Below are 27,050 nucleotides of genomic sequence, written 5' to 3' on the forward strand. Positions count from 1 at the left end.
TGCATACAGTGATGCCTCCAACCCAAAACCAGCCATCTTTGATGCATTTCACCACTCCTGGCTTGCTCACAAGGATAGGGGAAGTTATTGTAATTAAGCCAGGAGTGATGAAACGCATCAAGGGAGGTTGGTTTTGGGTTGGAGACATCACTGTAAGCAGTGAATGTACGGATTATTAAAAAAAAAAAAAAAAAAATCACTTTTTGAATTCAGTTCCACTTTTATTCCTGCCCTGGAATTAATAACCGATCTGTGAGTTGAGAAAACGCTGCTTCTATAATAGCCTTCTCTCATAGTCCTTTTGTTCCACGATAGTCACATTAATTTGAACAGACAATATAAAAGCAATTTAAAGCAGACCTTCAGTCATTTTTTCATCTTTCCATCTATTAAATCTTCTGCCCTTGTTGTTTTAACTTTGGATAGTAAAACATTTTTGTTCTGCCAGTAAATACCTTATGTTCTTGTCTGGTAAAAAGCCTAGACTTATGACATTATGCACAGCCCGCTCTCTCACGAGTTTGCCAGGAAGGGAGGGGGGATGAGTCATATAAGGACCAATGACAGCTGCAGGGCTGGAGGTGTGTGTCTGTGTAAATCCAGGAAGTGAACAGGCAGCAGCTTTAGCTGCCCACAGTTAAAATGGCTGCAGCCAGACTCAGTGGAGGGAGATTTCTGCAGCATATTTGGCAAATACCGAATCACAGAATGTATAAAATATGCAAAGTGACTGGAGCAAAGCTTCATAATGGGAAAGATGTTTTTATTACAAATTATGTAAGCAGATTGCAGTTCCTCTTTAATAATTATATGAAACAAATAGAAATGATCAAAAAAAGTAACAGACAGTGGGAAAGTTGTATATATAACATAGTGGTGATGAATAAAGTCCTGTATACATAAAAAAAATTCTTATGAGTGTTATAGCAAAGCATGCCAAGGAAAAACATGAAGAAAATAATGGCATAGTTTAATAGCGACAGGTCTGCAAGGGATTAAATTATAATCATTATGGTCCTTTAAACAGCAATGTAGGCAAAAATCACAAATCTGACAATATATGAGTAATGCCCCATACACACAGTCGGATTTTCCGATGGAAAATGTGTGATAGGACCTTGTTGTCGGAAATTCTGACCGTGTGTAGGCTCCATCACACATTTTCCATCGGATTTTCCGACACACAAAGTTTGAGAGCAGGATCTAAAATTTTCCGACAACAAAATCCATTGTGGGCATTTCCGATCGTGTGTACAAAAATCCGACGCACAAAGTGCCACGCATGCTCAGAATAAATTAAGAGATAAAAGCTATTGGCTACTGCCCCGTTTAGAGTCCCGACATACGTGTTTTACGTCACTGCGTACAGAATGATCGGATTTTCCGACAACTTTGTGTGACCGTGTGTATGCAAGACAAGTTTGAGCTAACATCCGTCGGAAAAAATCCTAGGATTTTGTTGTCGGAATGTCCGATCAATGTCCGACCGTGTGTACGGGGCATTACAAATGAGCAAGCATTCACTGTACAATAAGAATAAGCCAGTCAAAGAAGGGAAACCAAATTGATATGAAGCATGAAGGACCTCATCAATGTGACAAGCATAACTGAACTGAATGTATTCTCTCTTGAAAAAAGGCAATTAAAGAAGGATATGATCACCATGTATAAATACATAAAGGGATCCATATAGTGAACTTGGTATAGAGTTATTCATTTTAGGCTCATTACAAAGGACAAAGGGCGCTCTTCTGAAAGTAAACAGATTTAACCACCATTTATGGAAAGGCTTCTTCACAGTAAGAGCTAGTTCTGGCCAGCTTTGTAGATTGTTTTAAAAAAGAGCTGGATGCATTTCTAAATGCACAAAATATAACTAGATATTAATATTTATAGGTAATAACACCAGGGATTGTTGATCAAGGGAATATACGACTGCTTTCTGGATGATCCTACTGGAGCAAATCAGACCATGCTTCATACAGGTTTTTTGCCTTACTCTGGATCAATTGGGAGTATAGGACTGTGTATTTTGAGGTAATTTCATTATTCTACTTACAGCGTTGTATTATTTTTTTTTCTATTGGTTGAACTAGATTACAAATTACAGATTAAGCGGACTACAGACAAGTACTCATTGTAAGACATAGTAAAAAAATGGTCAATTATTATAACATGTGAGCAGGAAATGGGCAACTCTGCTAAGATAAGGATGATAAATGAGCAAACATTACAATACACAGGCAGTAAAAGGGCAGTTATAATAATATATGGGCAAGAAATACTGACTTGTCACAATACAATGTGAACAATGCCATATGGTCAGTGGGAGTAATGTTATTCACATTGGTGGGCAAAATGCCTTTTACATGGGTGGCCGGTAAGAAAAAGAATTACCCTTACATTGGTGGTCAGTGGAAAGAAGAAACCCCTCAAACAATGGTGGTCAGTGGGAAGAAGAGTCCCCTTTGCATTGGTGGTCAATGAATAGAAAAATCCCACTTACACTGATGGTCAATGGCAAGAATGTTGCATTATTTCCACTGACAGCAAATGTAAGGGGTATTCTTGTACCACTGACCACTATAGTAAAAGGCATTTCTGCGCAAACTGTTGGCACTATATCAAACCTGTATAATAATAATAATAATTTCTTGCACTAGTGATCAGTTGGAAAATGCAGGGGAACATAATGTCAATGGTGTCAGTGTAGATACTTACCTGCAATCAATAAAAATATTATCCACGGCAGCAGCTCCACCGGCAATAAGAAAGGATAAAAATTTGTGGGACAAAAAAAAGAAATGATGATACTGGCACTGTGCCGTCACCCTTCAGCTGTGGTTCCCAGAGGGGGCGTACTTACCAGATACTGTAAACATTTAGGAAATGTTATACTGAGTATTATACTGTATATAAAGCCTCCCTAAAGCAAGGCAACAGCAGTGAGGAGCAAGAGAGAGAAAACTCAACATGTATCTGCGGGGTAAAAAGATTACAGTATTTTGTTGAATTTGCTGAAAACTGGTTTGTGCTGAAAGGAGTAAAATCTGCAGAGATTAGAGTCTGAGGCTAAAAGAACACCTAAGTGCTGAAGACCTTTTATAATCTAATGTCCATGTGAATCTGGTGAGTTCTCTATATGGATATAAAGAAGCATGGGACATCATTGATTCACAGTAGTTCACAGCACTGGAGGAGTGATACGTTACATGAAGACAATTATAGTTGTTCCACCATCAACACCGTAAGTGTTGATGGGAGAATCCCTCCAGCGGAGCTATTGTGTTCTCCTCGAGGGGGGGGGGGAGCCATCAGTTCCGGGAGAACACACAGTGATTATTGCCAGCGGCTATAGCCGCTGGCAATAATTGCATGAAATAATCCAACAGGCTGGTTGTAACCCAAGTTTATTGATCAATCAACTTGGGTACAATCAGCCTGCCCATACATGGTTCGCATCTCAGCCAGTCCCTGATGAACCGGTCAAGATTCGAATCGTCTATGGCCAGCTTTACATCCTTTAGGACCACTATTTTTCTTGGTCAGTAATTATGCGTGCATTGACTATACAGTGTATTGCTCAATTAATTTTGCATGTTCGTATTTATAGTTATATATGGCCCATAATTAATGGCCTGGGTACGTTGTTTTGTTCACAGGTTTTGAGTAAGGGGATATGTGCATGTATCTAGACACTGCATTGGCGGTGCTGTATATGCAGGAAGAGGTGTTCACTATTTAGTTGTATTTCTTTTGGTCTTCTGTGTGTTTTTAGATTTTTATAGGGGGGGGTTATTTCTCCCCAAAGGGTGTGGTGAGCCTGGCTTACTCCAGCCCCCCTCTCAGTTTGTTTCAGGTCTCTGCTGTTAGGGGGAAATCTGTGCAATGTCCCCCTGCTGCAGGGGGTTGGCCTGGGTGCAGCTTTACCTAGGGGGAGGGAATTTCTCACACCCTGCCACACTGGGCATGCTCCATGGCCACCATCTTATTCTTCTTCATCTTGGGTGTGGAAGTTGCGCTTACCCAGTGGCACATCCCATCCCATGCCTCATATTTGTGCATTGCAAGATGCGTGGAGGGTGTTGCTTTATGGGCACTGACCAGCTTGACAAGCTTGGATAAGCCAGCCGGGATCTGATACAGACAGTTATTTGTCTTCTATTTAGGTACATTGACTGGAAGGGTTAGGAGATGAAGGGGACACTGCCACAACACATTGTTGGCCTTTTTAGTGTCATTCTCATTTGCAGCTGTCAGGCGCTGCATTTATGATGCTCCATCATAAATGCAGGTTACAGCATCCTGGTTTTGGCTATGATGTACTTTCCCTGTCTGCCGGTCCACCTGCTAGACACCAAATCTGATTTAAGCCAGCCAAGTCTCATGCCTGTGATAGTGTGTGTACTACATGTTCTAAGCTCTCAGTTCAAATAATGACTATTCTCTGAACTCTGCCTGCCTTTTGAGTATGGATTGACCCTGACTATTTTGAACCTCACCTGCCTTGTACCTGGGCTATCAATGAACCTCTTGCCATTTCCTGTCTGCCAACCGCTAGTAGGAGTTGGCTTTACTCAGTTCCCGCCTGCTCCAGCGTTGTGGCCAGGCACTACAGCATTGTGTATTAGACTTGGGAGCAACAGAGAACCGGTAGGCCTGCTTGCCATATGAGAAAGGGGCTGCTATATGTGAAGAACACAGAAGCTAGCTATAGTGTCTGACCAGCTACGTTAGAGGTGAGAGGTTAGAGGCAGATTTATCGGCTCCTATTGAGCTTGGAAATTATTTGTCTATGTTTATCCTGGCCCCTTTCTGGTATGATTCTTTCCTTTAGGAACTATGTTTATGTATACTAATAGTATTTGGTTGAATACACAAGTACTATTTAGTCTTCCTTTTCTTTGGTATTTTTTCAGTACTGTATAATATGGCTGGTGCCTCTGCCCTGTTTGCTGGATCTATTATTTGGAGACAGTTTTTTTTTTTTTTTTTTTTAATAGCACCCAGGTCCCAATAAAGCTATTAACCACTTGAGCCCCGGACCATTATGCTGCCTAAGGACCAGAGGTCTTTTTCCAATTTGGCACTGCGTCACTTTAACTGCTAATTGCGCGGTCATGCAATGCTGTACCCAAACGAAATTTGCGTCCTTTTCTTCCCACAAATAGAGCTTTCTTTTGATGGTATTTGATCACCTCTGCAGTTTTTATTTTTTGCGCTATAAACGGAAAAAGACTGAAAATTTTGAAAAAAAAATGATATTTTCTACTTTTTGTTATAAAAAAAATCCAATAAACTAAATTTTAGTCATACATTTAAGCCAAAATGTATTCGGCCACATGTCTTTGGTAAAAAAAAGTCAATAAGCATATATTTATTGGTTTGCGCAAAAGTTATAGCGTCTACAAACTAGGGTACATTTTCTGTAATTTACACAGCTTTTAGTTTATGACTGCCTATGTCATTTCTTGAGGTGCTAAAATGGCAGGGCAGTACAAAACCCCCCCAAATGACCCCATTTTGGAAAGTAGACACCCCAAGGAAATTGCTGAGAGGCATGTTGAACCCATTGAATATTTATTTTTTTTGTCCCAAGTGATTGAATAATGACAAAAAAAAAAAAAAAATATTTACAAAAAGTTGTCACTAAATGATATATTGCTCACACAGGCCATGGGCCTATGTGGAATTGCACCCCAAAATACATTTAGCTGCTTCTCCTGAGTATGGGGATACCACATGTGTGGGACTTTTTGGGAGCTTAGCCGCGTACGGGGCCCCGAAAACCAAGCACCGCCTTCAGGATTTCTAAGGGTGTAAATTTTTGATTTCACTCTTCACTGCCTATCACAGTTTCGGAGGCCATGAAATGCCCAGGTGGCACAAAACCCCCCCAAATGACCCCATTTTGGAAAGTAGACACCCCAAGCTATTTGCTGAGAGGCATATTGAGTCCATGGAATATTTTATATTTTGACACAAGTTGCGGGAAAGTGACACTTTTTTTTTTTTTTTTTTTTTGCACAAAGTTGTCACTAAATGATATATTGCTCACACAGGCCATGGGCATATGTGGAATTGCACCCCAAAATACATTTAGCTGCTTCTCCTGAGTATGGGGATACCACATGTGTGGGACTTTTTGGGAGCCTAGCCGCGTACGGGGCCCCGAAAACCAAGCACCGCCTTCAGGATTTCTAAGGGTGAAAATTTTTGATTTCACTCTTCACTAGGGATGAGCCGAACACCCCCCTGTTCGGTTCGCACCAGAACATGCGAACAGGAAAAAAGTTCGTTCGAACATGCGAACACCGTTAAAGTCTATGGGACACGAACATGAATAATCAAAATTGCTAATTTTCAAGGCTTATATGCAAGTTATTGTCATAAAAAGTGTTTGGGGACCTGGGTCCTGCCCCAGGGGACATGGATCAATGCAAAAAAAAGTTTTAAAAACGGCCGTTTTTTCAGGAGCAGTGATTTTAATAATGCTTAAAGTCAAACAATAAAAGTGTAATATCCCTTTAAATTTCGTACCTGGGGGGTGTCTATAGTGTGCCTGTAAAGGGGCGCATGTTTCCTGTGTTTAGAACAGTCTGACAGCAAAATGACATTTTGAAGGAAAAAACTCATTTAAAACTACCCGCGGCTATTGCATTGCCGACAATACACATAGAAGTTCATTGATAAAAACGGCATGGGAATTCCCCAAAGGGGAACCCCGAACCAAAATTAAGAAAAAAAAATGACGTGGGGGTCCCCTAAATTCCATACCAGGCCCTTCAGGTCTGGTATGGATATTAAGGGGAACCCCGGCCAAAATTTAAAAAAAAAATGACGTGGGGTTCCCCCTAAATTCCATACCAGACCCTTCAGGTCTGGTATGGATTTTAAGGGGAACCCCGCGCCAAAAAAAAAAAAAAACGGCGTGGGGTCCCCCCAAAAATCCATACCAGACCCTTATCCGAGCACGCAACCTGGCAGGCCTCAGGAAAAGAGGGGGGGACGAGAGTGCGGCCCCCCCTCCCTCCTGAACCGTACCAGGCCACATGCCCTCAACATTGGGAGGGTGCTTTGGGGTAGCCCCCCAAAACACCTTGTCCCCATGTTGATGAGGACAAGGGCCTCATCCCCACAACCCTGGCCGGTGGTTGTGGGGGTTTGCGGGCGGGGGGCTTATCGGAATCTGGAAGCCCCCTTTAACAAGGTGACCCCCAGATCCCGGCCCCCCCCTGTGTGAAATGGTAAGGGGGTACATAAGTACCCCTACCATTTCACGAAAAAAGTGTCAAAAATGTTAAAAATGACAAGAGACAGTTTTTGACAATTCCTTTATTTAAATGCTTCTTCTTTCTTCTATCTTCCTTCATCTTCTGGTTCTTCTGGCTCTTCTGGTTCTTCTGGTTCTTCCTCCGGCGTTCTCGTCCAGCATCTCCTCCGCGGCGTCTTCTGTCTTCTTCTCCTCGGGCCGCTCCGCACCCATGGCATGGGGGGGAGGCTCCCGCTCTTCTCTTCTTCTCTTCTTCTTTTCTTCTTTTCTTCTTTTCTTCTCTTCTTCTCTTCTTCTTCATTTTCTTCTCCGGGCCGCTCCGCAATCCATGCTGGCATGGAGGGAGGCTCCCGCTGTGTGACGGCGCTCCTCGTCTGACAGTTCTTAAATAACGGGGGGGCGGGGCCACCCGGTGACCCCGCCCCCTCTGACGCACGGTGACTTGACGGGACTTCCCTGTGACGTCACAGGGAATGCCACAGGGAAGTCCCGTCAAGTCACCATGCATCAGAGGGGGGCGGGGTCACCGGGTGGCCCCGCCCCCCGTTATTTAAGAACTGTCAGACGAGGAGCGCCGTCACACAGCGGGAGCCTCCCTCCATGCCAGCATGGATTGCGGAGCGGCCCGGAGAAGAAAATGAAGAAGAAGAGAAGAAGAGAAGAAAAGAAGAAAAGAAGAAGAGAAGAAGAGAAGAGCGGGAGCCTCCCCCCCATGCCATGGGTGCGGAGCGGCCCGAGGAGAAGAAGACAGAAGACGCCGCGGAGGAGATGCTGGACGAGAACGCCGGAGGAAGAACCAGAAGAACCAGAAGAACCAGAAGATGAAGGAAGATAGAAGAAAGAAGAAGCATTTAAATAAAGGAATTGTCAAAAACTGTCTCTTGTCATTTTTAACATTTTTGACACTTTTTTCGTGAAATGGTAGGGGTACTTATGTACCCCCTTACCATTTCACACAGGGGGGAGGCCGGGATCTGGGGGTCACCTTGTTAAAGGGGGCTTCCAGATTCCGATAAGCCCCCCGCCCGCAGACCCCCACAACCACCGGCCAGGGTTGTGGGGATGAGGCCCTTGTCCTCATCAACATGGGGACAAGGTGTTTTGGGGGGCTACCCCAAAGCACCCTCCCAATGTTGAGGGCATGTGGCCTGGTACGGTTCAGGAGGGAGGGGGGGCCGCACTCTCGTCCCCCCCTCTTTTCCTGCGGCCTGCCAGGTTGCGTGCTCGGATAAGGGTCTGGTATGGATTTTTGGGGGGACCCCACGCCGTTTTTTTTTTTTTTTTTTTGGCGCGGGGTTCCCCTTAAAATCCATACCAGACCTGAAGGGTCTGGTATGGAATTTAGGGGGAACCCCACGTCATTTTTTTTAAAAAATTTTGGCCGGGGTTCCCCTTAATATCCATACCAGACCTGAAGGGCCTGGTATGGAATTTAGGGGGACCCCCACGTCATTTTTTTTTTAAATTTTGGTTCGGGGTTCCCCTTTGGGGAATTCCCATGCCGTTTTTATCAATGAACTTCTATGTGTATTGTCGGCAATGCAATAGCCGCGGGTAGTTTTAAATGAGTTTTTTCCTTCAAAATGTCATTTTGCTGTCAGACTGTTCTAAACACAGGAAACATGCGCCCCTTTACAGGCACACTATAGACACCCCCCAGGTACGAAATTTAAAGGGATATTACACTTTTATTGATTGACTTTAAGTATTATTAAAATCACTGCTCCTGAAAAAACGGCCGTTTTTAAAACTTTTTTTTGCATTGATCCATGTCCCCTGGGGCAGGACCCAGGTCCCCAAACACTTTTTATGACAATAACTTGCATATTAGCCTTTAAAATTAGCACTTTTGATTTCTCCCATAGACTTTTAAAGGGTGTTCCGCGGCATTCGAATTTGCCGCGAACACCCCAAATTGTTCGCTGTTCGGTGAACTTGCGAACAGCCAATGTTCGAGTCGAACATGAGTTCGACTCGAACTCGAAGCTCATCCCTACTCTTCACTGCCTATCACAGTTTCGGAGGCCATGGAATGCCCAGGTGGCACAAAACCCCCCCAAATGACCCCATTTTGGAAAGTAGACACCCCAAGCTATTTGCTGAGAGGCATGGTGAGTATTTTGCAGCTCTCATTTGTTTTTGAAAATGAAGAAAGGCAAGAAAAAACTTTTTTTTTTTCTTTTTTCAATTTTCAAAACTTTGTGACAAAAAGTGAGGTCTGCAAAATACTCACTATACCTCTCAGCAAATAGCTTGGGGTGTCTACTTTCCAAAATGGGGTCATTTGGGGGGGTTTTGTGCCACCTGGGCTTTCCATGGCCTCCGAAACTGTGATAGGCAGTGAAGAGTGAAATCAAAAATTCACGCCCTTAGAAAGCCTGAAGGCGGTGCTTGGTTTTCAGGGTCCCGTACGCGGCTAGGCTCCCAAAAAGTCTCACACATGTGGTATCCCCGTACTCAGGAGAAGCAGCAGAATGTATTTTGGGGTGTAATTTCACATATTCCCATGGCATGTTTGAGCAATATATCATTTAGTGACAACTTTGTGCAAAAAAAAAAAAAAAAAAAAAAAAAAAAATTTGTCTCTTTCCCGCAACTTGTGTCGCAATATAAAATATTCCATGGACTCAACATGCCTCTCAGCAAATAGCTTGGGGTGTCTGCTTTCCAAAATGGGGTCATTTGGGGGGGTTTTGAACTGTCCTGGCATTTTATGCACAACATTTAGAAGCTTATGTCACACATCACTCACTCTTCTAACCACTTGAAGACAAAGCCCTTTCTGACACTTTTTGTTTACATGAAAAAGATATTTTTTTTTCCAAAAAAATTACTTTGAACCCCCAAACATTATATATTTTTTTAAAGCAAATGCCCTACAGATTTAAATGGTGGGTGTTTAATTTTTTTTTTTTCAAACAGTATTTGCGCAGCGATTTTTCAAACGCATTTTTTGGGGAAAAAACACACTTTTTTAAATTTTAATGCACTAAAACACACTATATTGCCCAAATGTTTGATGAAATAAAAAAGATGATCTTAGGCCGAGTACATGGATACCAAACATGACATGCTTTAAAATTGCGCACAAACGTGCAGTGGCAACAAAATAAATACATTTTTAAAAGCCTTTAAAAGCCTTTACAGGTTACCACTTTAGATTTACAGAGGAGGTCTACTGCAAAAATTACTGCCCTCGATCTGACCTTCGCGGCGATACCTCACATGCATGGTGCAATTGCTGTTTACGTTTGACGACAGACCGCCGCTTACGTTCGCCTTAGCGCGAGAGCAGGGGGCGACAGGGGTGCTTTTTTTTTTTTTTTTCTTTATTATTTTTTTGCTTTTTTATCTTATTTTTAAACTGTTCCTTTCATTTTTTTTTTTTAAATCATTTTTATTGTTATCTCAGGGAATGTAAATATCCCCTATGATAGCAATAGGTAGTGACAGGTACTCTTTTTTGAAAAAATTGGGGTCTATTAGACCCTAGATCTCTCCTCTGCCCTCAAAGCATCTGATGACACCAAGATCGGTGTGATAAAATGCTTCCCCAATTTCCCAATGGCGCTATTTACATCTGGCGAAATCTAAGTCATAAAATGCTCGTAGCTTCCGGTTTCTTAGGCCATAGAGATGTTTGGAGCCACTCTGGTCTCTGATCAGCTCTATGGTCAGCTGGCTGAATCACCGGCTGCATTCTCAGGTTCCCTGTTGAGACAGGAGAGCCAGAGAAAAACACGGAAGACGGTGGGGGGGGGCATTCCCTCCCACGGCTTGTAAAAGCAGTCTAGAGGCTAATTAGCCGCTAGGATTGCTTTTACATGAAAGCCGACCGCTTGCTGAAAAGAATGATACCAAGATGATACCTAAACCTGCAGGCATCATTCTGGTATAACCATTCAAAGTCGTGAATGGCGTACCTGAAGACAAAAAAATGGTTAACAATAAAGCACAGTAAACGGTAAAGTATAAAAAATTGCATACCTGAAAAGCAAACATGATAAAACATAATAACAATAAAACATTGCAGAATAGAATGCAGTAAAAAAGAGCAGAACAAGAGAGAGAGAATAGAGAGAGAGAGAGAACAATAAAACGACAACTATTTTTTTTTATTTTATATATATATATTTTTTTTTTTTACACTTTTTTTGTAACTAACTTTTATAACGGTAACCGGTTCCAGGTTCAGGTCTCTCAAAATGCGATGGCATCTTGGGAGACCCTGTGAAAGTGTGCCTAGTCTGTGCAATGCTGTACCCTATGCTAATACTCAACTAATGAATGGTAGCGTTCAAAACATTCACCAATGCAAAGACCAGGATTGTCAGGACAGAAGGGACAATAATAGCGGGTGTCACGCCTATATCCGCGCTTGCTGCAGACACAACATCTTTTTTGGGGGGGTTCGCTGGGTAGGGGTACTCGGGAGGACATAAAGAAAATGCCTCTCATGCAGCCGACTGCATTTGGTTGGGGATGTGAATGGGGAAGTACGGGCGCTGCAGAAGTGGTGGGTTCCCAATTAGGATTGGCGAATGCAGCAGGAAGGGCACTATGGGCACGACGGGCCTGTGTTTGTCTTTTTGGTGGCAGCGGGACACTACTTGTGCTTGCCACCTCACCAGCTTGAACTGCACTTATGGGACTCGCCACGTCACCAAGTGTTACTGCAGTGCTGGTTTGACTACGACCGGGGTGTACTAGGCCGCTGGCGCTTGCCAGTTCAATAAAAAGCTACCAAAAAAACTGTTAGCGATCGCAGGGATCAGGCCTGACTCTGCGAACACTGCAGTTATGCGTTTAGTGTTTTGTAAGTGACAGTGATCGATCGATACTGCACTTGGGTGGGCTGAGCTGGGCCGGGCGGAGGGGCAAAATGCAGGTGCTAGCAGGTATCTGGGCTGATCCCGCTAACACTGTGTTTTTGGGAACCCTAAACTGCTGGGGACGCTAGTATAGATCTGATCGGATCAGATATTGATCCGATCAGATACTATACCACTAAGGGAGGCGTATGCTGCGTGCGTGGGTGTTAGCGGTACTGGCGCTAATCTGACGCTGCTTGGGGCTGGTGCTTGCCAGTTCACCAAAATACTACCAAAAAAACTGTTAGCGATCGCAGGGATCAGGCCTGACTCTGCGAACGCTGCAGTTATGCATTTAGTGTTTTGTAAGTGTCAGTGATCGATCGATACTGCACTTGGGTGGGCTGGGCTGGGCCGGGCGGAGGGGCAAAACGCAGGTGCTAGCAGGTATCTGGGCTGATCCCGCTAACACTGCGTTTTTGGGAACCCTAAACTGCTGGGGACGCTAGTATAGATCTGATCGGATCAGATATTGATCGGATCAGATACTATACCACTAAGGGAGCTGTACGGTGCGTGCGTGGGTGTTAGCGCTACTGGCGCTAACCTGACGCTGCCTGGGGATGGTGCTTGCAAGTTCACCAAAATGCTACAAAAAAATGTTAGCGATCGCAGGGATCAGGGCTGACTCTGCGAACGCTGCAGTTATGCGTTTAGTGTTTTGTAAGTGACAGTGATCGATCGATACTGCACTTGGGTGGGCTGAGCTGGGCCGGGCGGAGGGGCAAAACGCAGGTGCTAGCAGGTATCTGGGCTGATCCCGCTAACACTGTGTTTTTGGGAACCCTAAACTGCTGGGGACGCTAGTATAGATCTGATCGGATCAGATATTGATCCGATCAGATACTATACCACTAAGGGAGGCGTATGCTGCGTGCGTGGGTGTTAGCGGTACTGGCGCTAATCTGACGCTGCCTGGGGCGACGCATATCACCGCCGGGCGATCAGGGGGCTAAACCTTTATTCGGTAATAAACGGCGGGTGCCCTGACACTAAAAAAAATAAACAAACTAACCAGCGTCACCCGTAACAGTTATACGGTGATCAGTGGTGAAAGGGTTAACTAGGGGGCCATCAAGGGGTTAAAACATTTATTAGATAGTATATGGGGGTCCCTGTTGCTATAAAACGCTGACGGCGAACCTAAATATTTACCTCACTAACTAGCATCACCAGCGACACTAATACAGCGATCAGAAAAATGATCGCTTAGCGACACTGGTGACGGGGGGTGATCAAGGGGTTAAAACTTTATTAGGGGGGTTAGGGGGGTACCCTAGACCTAAAGGGGGCTAATATTCACTGTCCCAACACTGTAACTGTCACAAACTGACACCAATACAGTAATCAGAGAAAAAAAAAAAAAACTGCTGGTGTCAGTTTGTGACAGGGAGGGGGGGGGGTGATTGGGGGGGGATCGGGGGGCTATCGGGGGGGGATCGGGGTGTTTTGTGTGCCTGGCATGTTCTACTGTGTTGTGTAGTGTTGGTGCACTCACAGTGATGTCTTCTCTCCTCGGCGCTGCAACGGAATACCGAGCCGAGGAGAGATGACATCATTTCCTTTGCTGCTGTTTAGCATACAGCAGCAAAGGAAGTTATCTGATTGGCCGGCGGCGATCGTGAGGGGGGGGCCGATCGGACCCCCCACCCGCGGAAGGCAAATCACGTATATATACGTGATTTTGCCTGTCCGTGCCACCTTGCCGACGTAAATCGGCGTGAGGCGGTCGTCAAGTGGTTAAACAAAACATATCGATCATGAGATGTTTCTTCATCAAGTTACCAGTCTCATTTAATTGATGTTGAGCCACTTTGATTATTTCTACAATCGATGTACTGTATATATTGTAAGATTGGGGTATCAGGCTCAAACGGTAGGTGCGTTATCAGTGAGTACTCCAGTACAAAACTGTATTTTTAAGGGCCTGGTAGCCCACTTTTATTTAAAAGCACAGAAAAGTTCACAAAGACATCAGTAGCCCACGCAGGGGGTTCCACCATTACTGTATCTTGCACACTCAATACTTTAGCCTCCTGGCTTACATTCTTGCCATACGGCTGATTCAGGCCTTTAGCCCAGGCCTTAGGTCTGCTCCTCAGACCCAAAAGAGCTTCCTAGAGTGAAGCTCTCTCCTAGCTTACTCCTGCTGCTTACTACTTGCTGCTCTGTCACCAAGTACGTCTGCCTCCTGCAGACATGCACACCCTGGCTGCCCCCTGCAGCCTCTGACTCCTCTCAGAGGAACCCGACTCCCATGCACAGACTTCCTGTCTGTTGGGTGGAACCCTGAGCCATAGCCAGGTCACAATTAAATAGCCCAGCACACAACTGTGCAATCAGCATGCCTCTCCCTCCAAAATCTGGTGTAAACCAGCAATCTTCCAGGTAGCACAGGGTCCTACTGCCACATATCCTCCCCCCTTGTTTCGAACCGGAGGGAGGAACACATAAACCAGTCACTAAGAATGGGACACCTCTGTGCCAGCCATTAGCTGCGTAGGCCCATTTCTTTTTCCAGGTATGTTTCCACCAGCACTTCACCTTGGCACCTCTGTGCCAACTATCAGCAGCAGGAGTCCTAATCTGCCCAACCTTTTCTCTAAAGGGGCAATCCACCCACATTTTCTTCCGGGTGTGCTTCCACCAGCACTTCTTCCTGAACCGTGGGCTCCCACTAATCTCTCTATCCTTTCCACCTTCTGGCCACGGGATCCTCCTTTTTCCTCCCACAGACCTACTCTCCTGGGACTGTTGGAGACCCACTTCCATGAAATCTGTCAGGGACTGACCCCTCTCACTACCTGACGCAACACTAACCAACAACATCCATTTATCAGGTTCACTAACCCCTGTGTGGTTACCCTTGGCAACCAAATAATCTGAGATCAACACCACATACTTCTGTTTAACCTCAATAGCAATGTTCCACAGGGGGTTATTCAACTCAATATCATTATCATCAAGACCTCTTGTCACCTTGTTTGCTAGGACAGTGTCTAGGGAGGGACCATCTACAGGCAAGCAGTTACTCCCTATGGGACATTCCCGCAGTTTCACATCGCTCCCTGTTGTCCAACACTCCAATAGCGACTGTCCTACCAACGCACATTTTTCACCACATTTTTCCACACCAATCTCTTTAACCATTTCTGTGTCCACTGGTACCTCAACCAATACCTCTGAGCTGTCCGACAGTGCTCTACAGTGCTTCTCATACACTTTTTTATTACAGTTACCAACACTGTCATTTCCTGTCAAAGTGTCTCCGGGTACCTCAAACTGCACCTCCCTGCGAGTGATGGATTGAATTCCCACTACTGCCGTGTCTTTTCCGGGCCCTTCCTTTACACGAGGTCTAGCAGGTGAGACAGCACAAGCGCCATGTACCAACCACTGCTCAGCTGCACCTCGGACTGCACCAGCAGGAATACACCTCATCACACCAGCATACGCAGAGACTTCCACTAGGTCTATCATTTCTGATTCCTCTAGCAGTTCCCCTGAACGCCTTCCGCACATAACTGTCGCTGAAAGCACTCTCGCAGAGAACTGCGAGACCACTTTCCGCAAAAGTAACCAATATTGCAGTAACCAATTTTTATCAACATTGCTTAACATCGCCTGTACCACGTGTCTCCACTGATTGGTACTACGCAGTACCAGGTCGCCCATCTGGGGTGGATACATGCAGGTGTACAGCGGAAAGATTTTCACCAATTCCAACAACATCTCAGTTATTTCTAGACATGCCACATCTATACACAGAACTCTAGGGACTTTTCCCTTACCAACGATGTGGAGGGGGATCATTTGCTAAGGCTTGAGAGGCCAAGACACTCAGAGACCTCCACCTCAGAGGCAACTGACAAAACTTGCTGCTCCCTATGAGCAGTGCAAATCGCATGTGTCACACTCATCCTCTCATTTTCAGCAACACTGAGCCCTTCCAAGTCCCTATCCATTATCCCACCATCCTGACGCGCAACATTACTCATCTCTTTTGCTGTGGACAAAACCTCTGCTATGCATGCGCCCTTTTCAGATCCTTCCAACTGGAGAGGGTTAACTTCCGCAAAAGCCAACGCACCTATGTCTACTGGCCCTGCAGCCTCTCCATTTGTCACAGCAGCAATAGTGTCCACCTTACTATTACCTTCAGAAATGTCTTTCCACCAGGCTAACACCTTTATGGCTAGACTATCCCAGTCTATCCTGTCTGCGCTCCAGTCACCAGCACTCCATAGTACTGCTCCCTCTGCCCATGGAGACACAGGTGGACAGAGTGGTTTAGCAGCAGGCATCCTGCACCAGTCACTGTCAACCACATCAGATTGTGATAATACATGCTCCATCATTTTAGCTATTTTCCCATTGTTTTCCACCTGAGCAGTATCTCAGCTGTCCTGGAGCCCCGCCGGCTCCAACACAGGGAGTTCCCTTGAGATTTCCAGGGACAACTCTGCGGCACTACCTGTGGTTACCATGGGAGACACCACATCATCAAAATTGTCAATAATACACTTTTCCTTGTCAAAAGAAGTTTATTGAGTATACAATGTTATAAAGATACATAAAGTAAGTTTACAAGGATCTATAAAGTAAGCTCATTGTTTTACAGTAGGGTTTATATAGGTAAATATCATGAAATTTCAAATATTAAACATTGGGTTCACGTAAACCTAAATTAAAGATATATATAATTTCCTTAGTTACTTTTGTAGATATTTAAATGATTTATACCTACTATACATATTGTTTACAAGTAGAGTGTATATAGGTCAAATAAATTCTGATAATGAGCTTTAATCGTAAGGTGGAGAAAAGGAAAGAGAAAGAAGAAAAAGGGTTGAAAGGTAGAGGTATGGTCCACAAGGTTGTCCCGCTCGTCAGTTTATTATTCTTTTTAGTTCTCTTTGAAGCCTTAGAATGGGTGTCTCTGTAAGTCATTTAATCTGTTACCATGGCAACAGGACAGAGTCATTGAAGTTTGACAGGAACTGTTGTTTTATCCAAGGATGCCAAAGTTTTTCAAATTTTGGAATTTGATTTTGATCGATGGCTACCATCTTAGCATGGGACATTGTATTATTCATTCTGTGAATTGTTTCTGCTAGTACCAATGTAGGAGATTTCCATGCCTTGGCCACTGTTTGTTTTGCAGCCGTTATTAGTTGGATCATAAGTTTGAATTGAGAGAGTGTTAACCATTCCGGTTTTAGATTAAGTAAAGTTAAATATGGATCTGGTTGTATTATTTTTTTAAATATTTTAGATGCAATCACGAAGACTTCCTTCCAGAAGGTTTGGATTACTGGGCATGTCCACCATATGTGTAAATATGTGCCTATTTCTGGGCATCCTCGAAAACAAACAGCTGAGGTATTAGGTGAATATTTTGCCACTCTAGCGGGTACAAGGTACCAGCGAGTTAGGACTTTATAATTTGTCTCCAGTGCTAAGATGTTGGGTGAAGATGACTTAGATGTGAGCCATATGTTAGACCAGTCCGTGTCTTCTAAAGTTCGTCCCAGGTCCTCCTCCCACCTCTGAACGTAAGAGGGTCTATTAAGATTTGCTACTCCATATAATTGATTATAAAGTGATGAAATTGTACCTTTAGCAAATGGATCTTTTGTACAGATTGATTCAAAAATGGATAATTGGGATAATGGTGTATCCCCCTTTAGGAATGGTGTATAGAAATTTTTGATTTGGAGATATCTAAATATCTCAGAGTTTGGTAGATCATATTTTTCTCTAAGCGATGGGAATGAAAGGAATGATTTAGATGCTATGAAGTCATTTAGTGTCTGAATGCCTGATGTTGTCCAAGTTGCTCTTTTTTGTACTATTCTCAAAAAATAGGAAGGAATTGGAATAGGGAGGACTCTGAATAGATAAAGCAATTTGGGTAGAATAGTCATTTTGATTGCATTAATCGTCCCTATCCAGGATAAAGGAAGTTGCGACCATTGTTTTATTAGATTTGTGATCTGTCTTAATACAGGAGGATAATTGGTTGAGAATAAGTCAGAATGAGATGCTGTTAAATGAATTCCAAGATATGGGATTGATTTTTCTGCCCATGTGAATGGGAGTGCAGCCCTAGCCGGGATCAATTCCATGTTTGTGAGTGAAATATTAAGCACTAGGCATTTCTTAGGATTAATCATAAGGCCGGATAGGGCTGCAAATCCATCAAGAGCTGGTATTAAGTTAGGACCAGAGACCTGTGGTGATGATAGAAAAAGTAATATATCGTCTGCAAATATACATAATTTGTGTGTAATACCTCCTACTTCAATGCCAGTTATAGTTTGGTTTGTTCTGATGTATTGGGCCATGGGTTCGAGTATAAGGGCAAATAATAAGGGAGATAATGGGCAACCCTGTCGGGTACCTCTTTCGATATTAAAGGCTTCAGATTTGTATCCAGCATATTTTATATAGGCTTTGGGTTTATTATATAATGCTTTGATCCATGTTAAAAAGTGGGGTCCAAAACCCCATTTTTGTAATGAATATTGCATATATTGCCAGGATACTGTGTCAAATGCCCTCTTAATATCGAGAGATAGAAAACATAAAGGGATTTTCCGTTTTTTAGCAATATGTGCCAATAACACTGCCCTGCGTATATTATCGCCTGCCTGTCTATTTGGCATGAAGCCTACTTGATCTCTATGTGTTAATTTTCCTATAATGCTATTGAGGCGTTTTGCTATTATTTTTGCTAATAATTTAATATCGAGGTTTAACAGAGAGATAGGCCGATAATTCACACAGGAAGTATCATCAGAAAGGGGTTTTGGGATCATACAAACAATTGCCATTAGTGTTTCTTGCCGCAAAGAATGTCCATCTAGAAGTTTGTTAAAAGTTTCAGTGAGAATGGGAGAGAGTATTTCTGAGAATGTTTTATAGTATAAAGCCGAGTAGCCGTCTGGGCCTGGTCTTTTGTTAAGTTTTAGGTCTTTTATGGCGTTAGCAACTTCATCTATAGTTATAGGCTCATCCAAACTGCTTTTTTGATTCTGAGATAACTCAGGTAAGGTTATTTTTGAGAAGAAGGATTCAGCTTCTGTAGGATTAAATTCATTGTTTGTCTTGTATAAAGTTGCGAGATGTGAGTGAAATTTATGGACTATTTTAACTGGATTACAAGTGTAAACATTTTTTGATAATTTCAAACATATTGGTTTGAAAGATTTGTTAGTTGAATTTAATGCCCGAGCCAAATATGTACCTGGTTTGTTTGTATTCATGTAGAAATTGTGTTTGGAGCGTTTGAGGGATTTATCAACTGACTCAGTGAGAAATAGATCGTATTCCAATCTAGATTTTTCCAGATGAGATTTTGTACTCTGGGATGGATTATCTTGAAATGATATGTAGGCTGCATTAAAATTGAGTTCTAGTTTTTTTGCTAGATTTTTGCGTTCCCGTTTAAATAGTGCCATTTGTCTTTGTATTGTACCACGCAAGACAGGCTTATGAGCTTCCCACAGTGTTATTGGGGAGATGTCTGTTGTATTATTAATTGATATGTATTCCTTTAAAGCTTGTTCAATGGCCATCTGATGTAGTGGGTGTTTGAGCATTATGTCCGGTAAATACCACGTTGGGTCATGCGCTTTTGGTATGGCTGAGGCTATAGTAGTGTATACTGCATTATGGTCAGACCACGGAATCGGAATTATATCTGATGCAATAATTTCTGGTATCATTCCTATTGTTAGAAAAATATGATCTATTCTGGTGAAGGTTTGATGAGGGTGCGAGAAATAAGTGAATTTCTTTTTCATTGGGTTACTTTCTCTCCATGAATCTACCAGATTGTATTTGGAAAGAAGTTGAGAAAAAGGTAATCTAGAGGTTATTTTGGATGGTGTAAAAGGTGATTTATCTAGAAATGGGAGGAGGACCTGGTTCGAATCCCCACACATTATCACTGTTCCTATTTTGTGTGTATTAATCACTTGTAATATATGTGAGAGGAATGGTGTAGGTTGTTTGTTAGGAGTGTAGTAGGAAATCACCGTGATTGCTGTATCCATTATATAACCCATGAGTATCAGGTATCTACCTTCTGGGTCTTTAATTTCTGATGATAAGGTGAATGGTGTGGATCGGTGAAATGCAATTAGAGTTCCCCTTTGCTTGGTACAGGCAGAAGCCGTGTAAATTTGTTGATAAAAAGGAGAAATATATTTTGGAGTAGAATCTTTGGTGAAGTGTGTTTCTTGGAGGCATACTATGTGAGCTTCCTTGTTATGGAAAGTACGGAAGGCTTTGGTCCTTTTTTGAGGGACATTTATTCCCTGAACATTCAGGGAAAGTATATTCAGTGGTGCCATGGCAATAGATCAAATAGTTTTGACTTACTTTTTATTATGCAGAGCTGACTGCGCAGATCAACCTGTGTGGACTGAAGAGATGAATAGATAGAAAAGAAACCAGTGAATTCTGGAGTAAAGAGTAAACAAAAAACATATGAGATTAGATGATACATTGTATAAATTATTTTTTGCAAGTAATCACAATTTATCCGTGAAAGAGAATAAATATCTCTCTCAGGGGAATAAGTGCCTTCGTCACACTCCCACATAATATGGTTGGGAGAATGAGGAGGGCTAGTGGGGGTACACGGATCTTCCGCTTACAGGAGAGAAGTGCTATGTCAAAAGATATCAAAATGATGTTTCATTAATTGGAGTGCAGAATATAGTTTTTGTTGAAATTATTTATTCCAGGGTGGTTGTATATGGTTAGTCTTGCCCTAGGCTAAATAATTCAGTTAGAAAGGTACTGTTAATAACTTTGGTATTGATGAAGATAGTTTGAATTATTTTGGGATTTTAACCCTTTTAGAGTAAACAATTACATATTTTATTCATATGTAACTGTTTAGATATGTTAACTCATAAAATCGAGGTTGTATTGCTTCAGATTAGAATAAACAAAAACATAATTCTAGGAACTAGTTAGGTAATAATATATTTGTTTTAAGAAAAGAAAGAAAAAGCTTCCATTACTTCTGGATTATTGAACATATTTGTCCTAAAAAGTAATAAATCTATTGTTATTACCTGATAATATATAACTGAACAAGAATTTCCTTATTTCACTTATATATTCTAAGGCTATATGAATCAGAAGTAATAAGAAATATAACTGGAATGTAACATGATCCCACACAGTGTGTGACTATCAGAATGCAGTTACATTCAGTTATAAATACAGGTTTTTTATAGAGAACCATCTCTTAGTATAATAAATGAAGAGATATCAGGAATTAGGATGTCAGTCCATTGAATTTTCTTGGTCCATGGATGATGTGGCATAACGGCCTCTTTTGTGAGAATGATGATTCCCATTTTGTTCTGAAATTTTCTGAGTGCTGCCTGAAGGTGAAGATGATGCCATTCTTCTGCGTGTGGGAGTGTTGCTGCTTGTGGGTTCTGTCAGATTTAATTTTAAAAGGGTTTGTTGCAGTTCATCTGCTGATCTGCTTCTGTAAATTGTACCTTGGTAGTTAAATCTGACTGAAAAGGGGAAGCCCCATTGATACATAATGTTGTGGCGTTGCAGTTCCATTAGTTGGGGTTTCATGGATCGTCTTTTAGTAATAGTAAGTTGGGATAGGTCAGCAAAAATTTGATAATTGTGTCCTTGAAAATTAAGTTCCTTTTTTTCTCTTGCAGCAATTAGTATTTGTTCTTTCGTTCTGTAATAATGAAATTTTGTGATTATATCACGTGGGGGTCCATCTTTCTTTTTGGCTGTGAGGGCTCTGTGTACTCTGTCCAGTTCTAAACGTTCACTAGGGATATCTGGCTTTAGTTCTTGTAATAGAGCAGTAATAGTAGATTGCAGGTCTGTCACAGTTTCAGGTATTCCCCTTATGCGCAAGTTTGAACGTCTGGCTCTATTTTCGTAATCTTCGAGCTTAGTTTGAAGTATTAAATTATCTTTTTTTAATTGTTCCAATTCTGTTATATTTTCTTGGGTTGTAATTTCAATTTCATCCATTTTTATTTCTAAGGCTGCGGTGCGGTTTCCCAGCTCTCTTATTTCTTTGGTTAGGCTGTTTGTTATTTGGTCTGAGGTTTGTTTTAAAGCCTTATGAAGCATCTTTTCAAATTGTAATAATATTACTGGGGATACTGAGGAGGCTTGTGGAGAAGTTTGTGAGAGGATTTGTTCTGTATCTGACTCAAATGGAGAGTCTTGCTGTGACATTTTCTGTCTGTGAGAGCGCCCTGATGCTGTATCTTGTGAGGTGACTGGAGCTGCTTCAGCTGCAGTGAGTGCCTGTGAGCTCTTTGTGAGGTGATTTTTATTTCTGCCACGGTTTCCTCCCAGTACCATATTTCCTGCCCAAACTTTCACAGTTTGTTCCCTGGGGCAAAAAGGTTCAAATGGATACCTTTTGAGCCTGCAGGCTCCGCTTTGTCCTTCTCTTCTCTCCTCAGCGGTGTGGAGCTCTAACAATGCATGTCTGCTCCACTAGGCTCCGCCTCCTGCCCCCCATAATACACTTTTCAACATCATCATTATCCACCTTCCTGCCTTGTATAAGCTGTGTTAGCACATTAGCAGTTTGAGATTGTAGGATATTTAGTACATTGCTTTTCAACTCATGTGAAACACACTTGTCAGTCGGTGCGGCAACACAGTTGTCCTAGGAAACCCTGAGCTCAGACACCATGAGCTCCTGGGCGGTCTCCAGGGACACCTCTGCTACACCTGCCATGGTTGCTAGGGGCAACGGCACACATTTCTCAGTGGTCACCCCTGACATTTCTGGATGCAATATCACATTTTTAATCGCATTAGCAAGCAACATATCTTCATTTTTACCACTTGTCTTCCTGCTAAACAATACACTGCCTGAAGACAAGTCCTTACCAGTCCTCAAGCTTGCTGCAGGTTCAGCTTCAAACTGGGCTTTGTTACTACACAGGGTATTCACTTGCAAGTCTCTGAAAGCAATTTTTCTCACTGGACTTATTCCCACTTCACAGGGAATAGTCCCAGAACCAGTCTCTCCCACATTTGTAACAGTCTTACCATTCCAGTTGACAGGTGTGGAAAGCTTCAATTGAGGGCGTTGTCCTTTCTTTGCTCTCACAAGCTAATGCCCCCACATGGACATGGGGCAACATTGCATCCTTCTTGGTTTTTCCAACATCCCCTGCAGGCCAAACAGGTTTCCTGTTGCCACGGGTAACAGCAGACTTGGTCATACCCCTTGCAGGATGTTGGATACTGTGCCCTCTTCTCTGGGCTGACCACTTCACACAAGCAGCCATAACTTGAAAGCACTGATTTCTTGTGCTCTTCATCACCCCCTGCAGGCTGAACAAAATTTCCTTCACGTTTGCCAGGGGTGACAACAGACACTTTTGCACAAACCTCTTCACTCAGAATTTGAGCCACTTCTCTGCTGTAGCTCCTCCTTTCTGTAAACAGACTTTCTCTGGTTGCTATGGGAGACCACATTCTCCCCGCTGATCTTTTCCAGCTCTCTCTAGAATGGATTGCTCCTAGGAAATTGTCGTAGTCATCTCGGTTATGATACATCCCGCAGTACACCTCTTGGTACTCCTCCATCAGAAAAGGTTGCACCAACTCAACCCAGCGACTTTTGGGCCATCCTCTGTAGGAAGCAATCATCGCAAAATCATCCAAAAAGTCTTCAACATGTTCAGAAGGCAGCATAGGCCGCATGAAGTCAGCTGTACGGATTTCTACTTTGTTGCCACGGAAAACCGCACCCATCTGCTCACTCTTTGCACTAAAGGACGTCTTGCTTTCCTTTTTCCTTTGCTCCAGCGCGGCCAAATGCATCTTGCACCAGTCTGGGGCTTGTTCTGTCGGTAGCAACCCCTCAAGCCACAAGGTTCTGTCTCTCATCTCAGCAAACATTGCTTCCTTTTTGCGCTTTGACCGCCCCATCTCTGCAGTCAGGCACACAATTGGTGCTCAGTCTGAGGCTGTGGAACTTTGTGTAAGTGGAGCTGGTATAAGTGGGAGTTAAAAACCAGAGTTAGAGTGTACAAGTCTTGCTGTTTGTTTGCTGTTTGTTTGCTGTTTGTTTGCTTGCTGTTTGTTTGCTGTTTGTTTGCTGGGTTGCATTTTTGGGGCTTTTCCTTTTAATTTTTCATTTGCCTTTTGCTGTCACTTTTTAAATAGCTTTTTTTTTTTTTTTCTCTGGTTCCATCAGTCTATCAATTAAGGGGAGTGGTTAATTGCTCACAGGTGCCTATTTAACTGGGTGTAGGACTCAGTCTGAGCGTGCTCAGTCTGAGGCTGTGGAACTTTGTGTAAGTGGAGCTGGTATAAGTGGGAGTTAAAAACCAGAGTTAGAGTGTACAAGTTTTGCTGTTTGTTTGCTGTTTGTTTGCTGTTTGTTTGCTTGCTGTTTGTTGGCTGTTTGTTTGCTTGCTGTATGTTTGCTGTTTGTTTGCTGTCTGTTTGCTGGGTTGCATTTTTGGGGCTTTTCCTTTTAGTTTTTCATTTGCCTTTTGCTGTCACTTTTTAAATAGCTTTTTTTTTTTTCTCTGGTTCCATCAGTCTATCAATTAAGGGGAGTGGTTAATTGCTCACAGGTGCCTATTTAACTGGGTGTAGGACTCAGTCTGAGCGTGCTCAGTCTGAGGCTGTGGAACTTTGTGTAAGTGGAGCTGGTATAAGTGGGAGTTAAAAACCAGAGTTAGAGTGTACAAGTCTTGCTGTTTGTTTGTTGTTTGTTTGCTTGCTGTTTGTTTGCTGTTTGTTTGCTGTCTGTTTGCTGGGTTGCATTTTTGGGGCTTTTCCTTTTAGTTTTTCATTTGCCTTTTGCTGTCACTTTTTAAATAGCTTTTTTTTTTTTCTCTCTGGTTCCATCAGTCTATCAATTAAGGGGGGTGGTTAATTGCTCACAGGTGCCTATTTACCTGGGTGTAGGACTCAGTCTCAGCGTGCTCAGTCTGAGGCTGTGGAACTTTGTGTAAGTGGAGCTGGTATAAGTGGGAGTTAAAAACCAGATTTTAAAACAGGAGGTTATAACAGGGGTCATAGTACCTGTGTAGTGTGAGTATCTGAGTGTTGTCTGAGTAGTGTGTGTGGATCGTTAGTACTTGTGTATTGTGTACTGTATACTTGAGTATTGCGAGTGCACGTAGGTCTGCGACTGTTCTGCGATTGCACGTAGGTCTGTGAGTACCTGTGTATTGTCTTGTTGTGTACCTGTGTATTGTCTTGAGTATTAGTGCCAGGAAGCTAGCTGTTAGGTAATTTGGACAGGGTAAAATCCCCAAATCCTCACTAAATTTAATAGGTACGATGCCCAGCGGGTGTGGAGAGGCGACTCTTTGTACATCTTGCCGCATGTATGCGTTCCTTGATCATCCGATCGAGGGCGAATACTGCTGTGCAAAATGTAAGCACGTTGTTTCCCTGGAAGCCCAGGTTCTGAATCTGGGGAAACAACTGTCAGCACTGAGAAGTCCCTCCATACTAAAGGTGAGCCAGGAACGTACACGGCAGGTGCCGGCAGGGGCCAGCACAGAGGCGGGTGGAGACAAAGAGGTGCAGGCACTAGCAAAGAGTAGATGGGTGACAGTCAGAAGGGGTAGAGGGGGAAGTGCCAGAGAGGCCGATCCAGGACTGGAGCATCCCAATAAGTACGCTCCATTGAGTGACATTGGTGAAACCAGTCAGGGACCAGCACTGCTGGAGATGAGGGACAGAGGCAGATGGAGTGTCCTAAAGAACGATTTTAGGGACTTAGGTGCTAAATTGAGGAAAAGGACCTCCAAGGTAGTGTTCTCAGGAATACTACCGGTACATCGAGCCACACCAGAAAGGCAGAGGGTGATTAGGGAAGTAAACAAGTGGCTGAAGAGCTGGTGTAGTAAGGAGGGGTTTGGGTTCCTGGAGGACTGGGCCGACTTCTCAGTCGGTAACCGGTACTATAGAAGGGACAGACTGCACCTAAATGAGGAGGGTGCAGATCTGCTGGGAATGAAGATGGCCAAAAAGTTAGAGGGGTTTTTAAACTAGGCGATGGGGGGAGGGTCCAGAGACAGTGATAGCCAGCGTGGAAGATATTCCAGAGGGTAGTATTGGGGGCATTAGTGGTAGGTTAACCAAAGCACAAAAACACAAGGTGAGTATAGTAGCAAGTCCTAGTTGCAATCTTGAAACGCCCAATACGAGGACAATATGCAACCGGTCTAAACTATGTGGCATGTTCACCAATGCCAGGAGCATGGCGGACAAGATGGGTGAACTAGAGATACTGTTGTACAAGGAGGATTTGGATTTTGTGGGAATTTCAGAGACCTGGTTCAACAGCTCTCATGATTGGCTGGCAAACATTCAAGGGTATACCCTATACCGCAAGGATAGAGAGGGTAAAAAGGGGGGAGGGGTATGCCTATATATCAAGAATAATGTACAAGTGAATGTGAGAGATGACATCACTGAGGGAGCTAGTGAGGAGGTGGAATCCTTATGGGTAGAGCTCCAAAGGGATGAAGCTAAGGGGAAAATAATACTGGGAGTATGCTATAGGCCCCCTAACCTGAGGGAGGAAGTGGAGACGGATCTCCTATCACAAATTGGATTAGCAGCAAGGATGGGAAGTGTTATCATAATGGGGGATTTTAATTATCCAGACATAGACTGGGCGGAGGGAACCGCGCATTCATTTAAGGCTCGCCAGTTCCTTAATGTCTTGCAGGACAATTTTATGGGTCAGATGGTAGACGCACCAACTAGAAATAAAACATTACTGGATCTACTGATTACCAACAATACAGACCTGATCACAGATGTGGAAATAAGAGGCAATTTAGGTAACAGCGATCACAGGTCAATTAGTTTCAGTATAAATCACACAAATAGGAAACATG

At 43.1% G+C, this 27,050-nt stretch overlaps 1 protein-coding gene across 1 annotated transcript in view; it reads left to right on the forward strand.

The window, feature by feature from the left end:
* Positions 1-1,896: 1,896 nt before the first annotated feature.
* LOC141106245 (uncharacterized) overlaps positions 1,897-27,050 on the forward strand; it is a gene marked incomplete in the record, with an annotated part of 282,774 nt that continues 257,620 nt past the window's right edge. The window contains 1 exon segment of the mRNA XM_073596862.1: positions 1,897-2,037. Coding sequence (XP_073452963.1) covers positions 1,973-2,037 — 65 coding nt within the window.

Source organism: Aquarana catesbeiana, linkage group LG08 (assembly GCF_042186555.1).
Source record: "Aquarana catesbeiana isolate 2022-GZ linkage group LG08, ASM4218655v1, whole genome shotgun sequence".
NCBI classification, from domain to species: domain Eukaryota; kingdom Metazoa; phylum Chordata; class Amphibia; order Anura; family Ranidae; genus Aquarana; species Aquarana catesbeiana.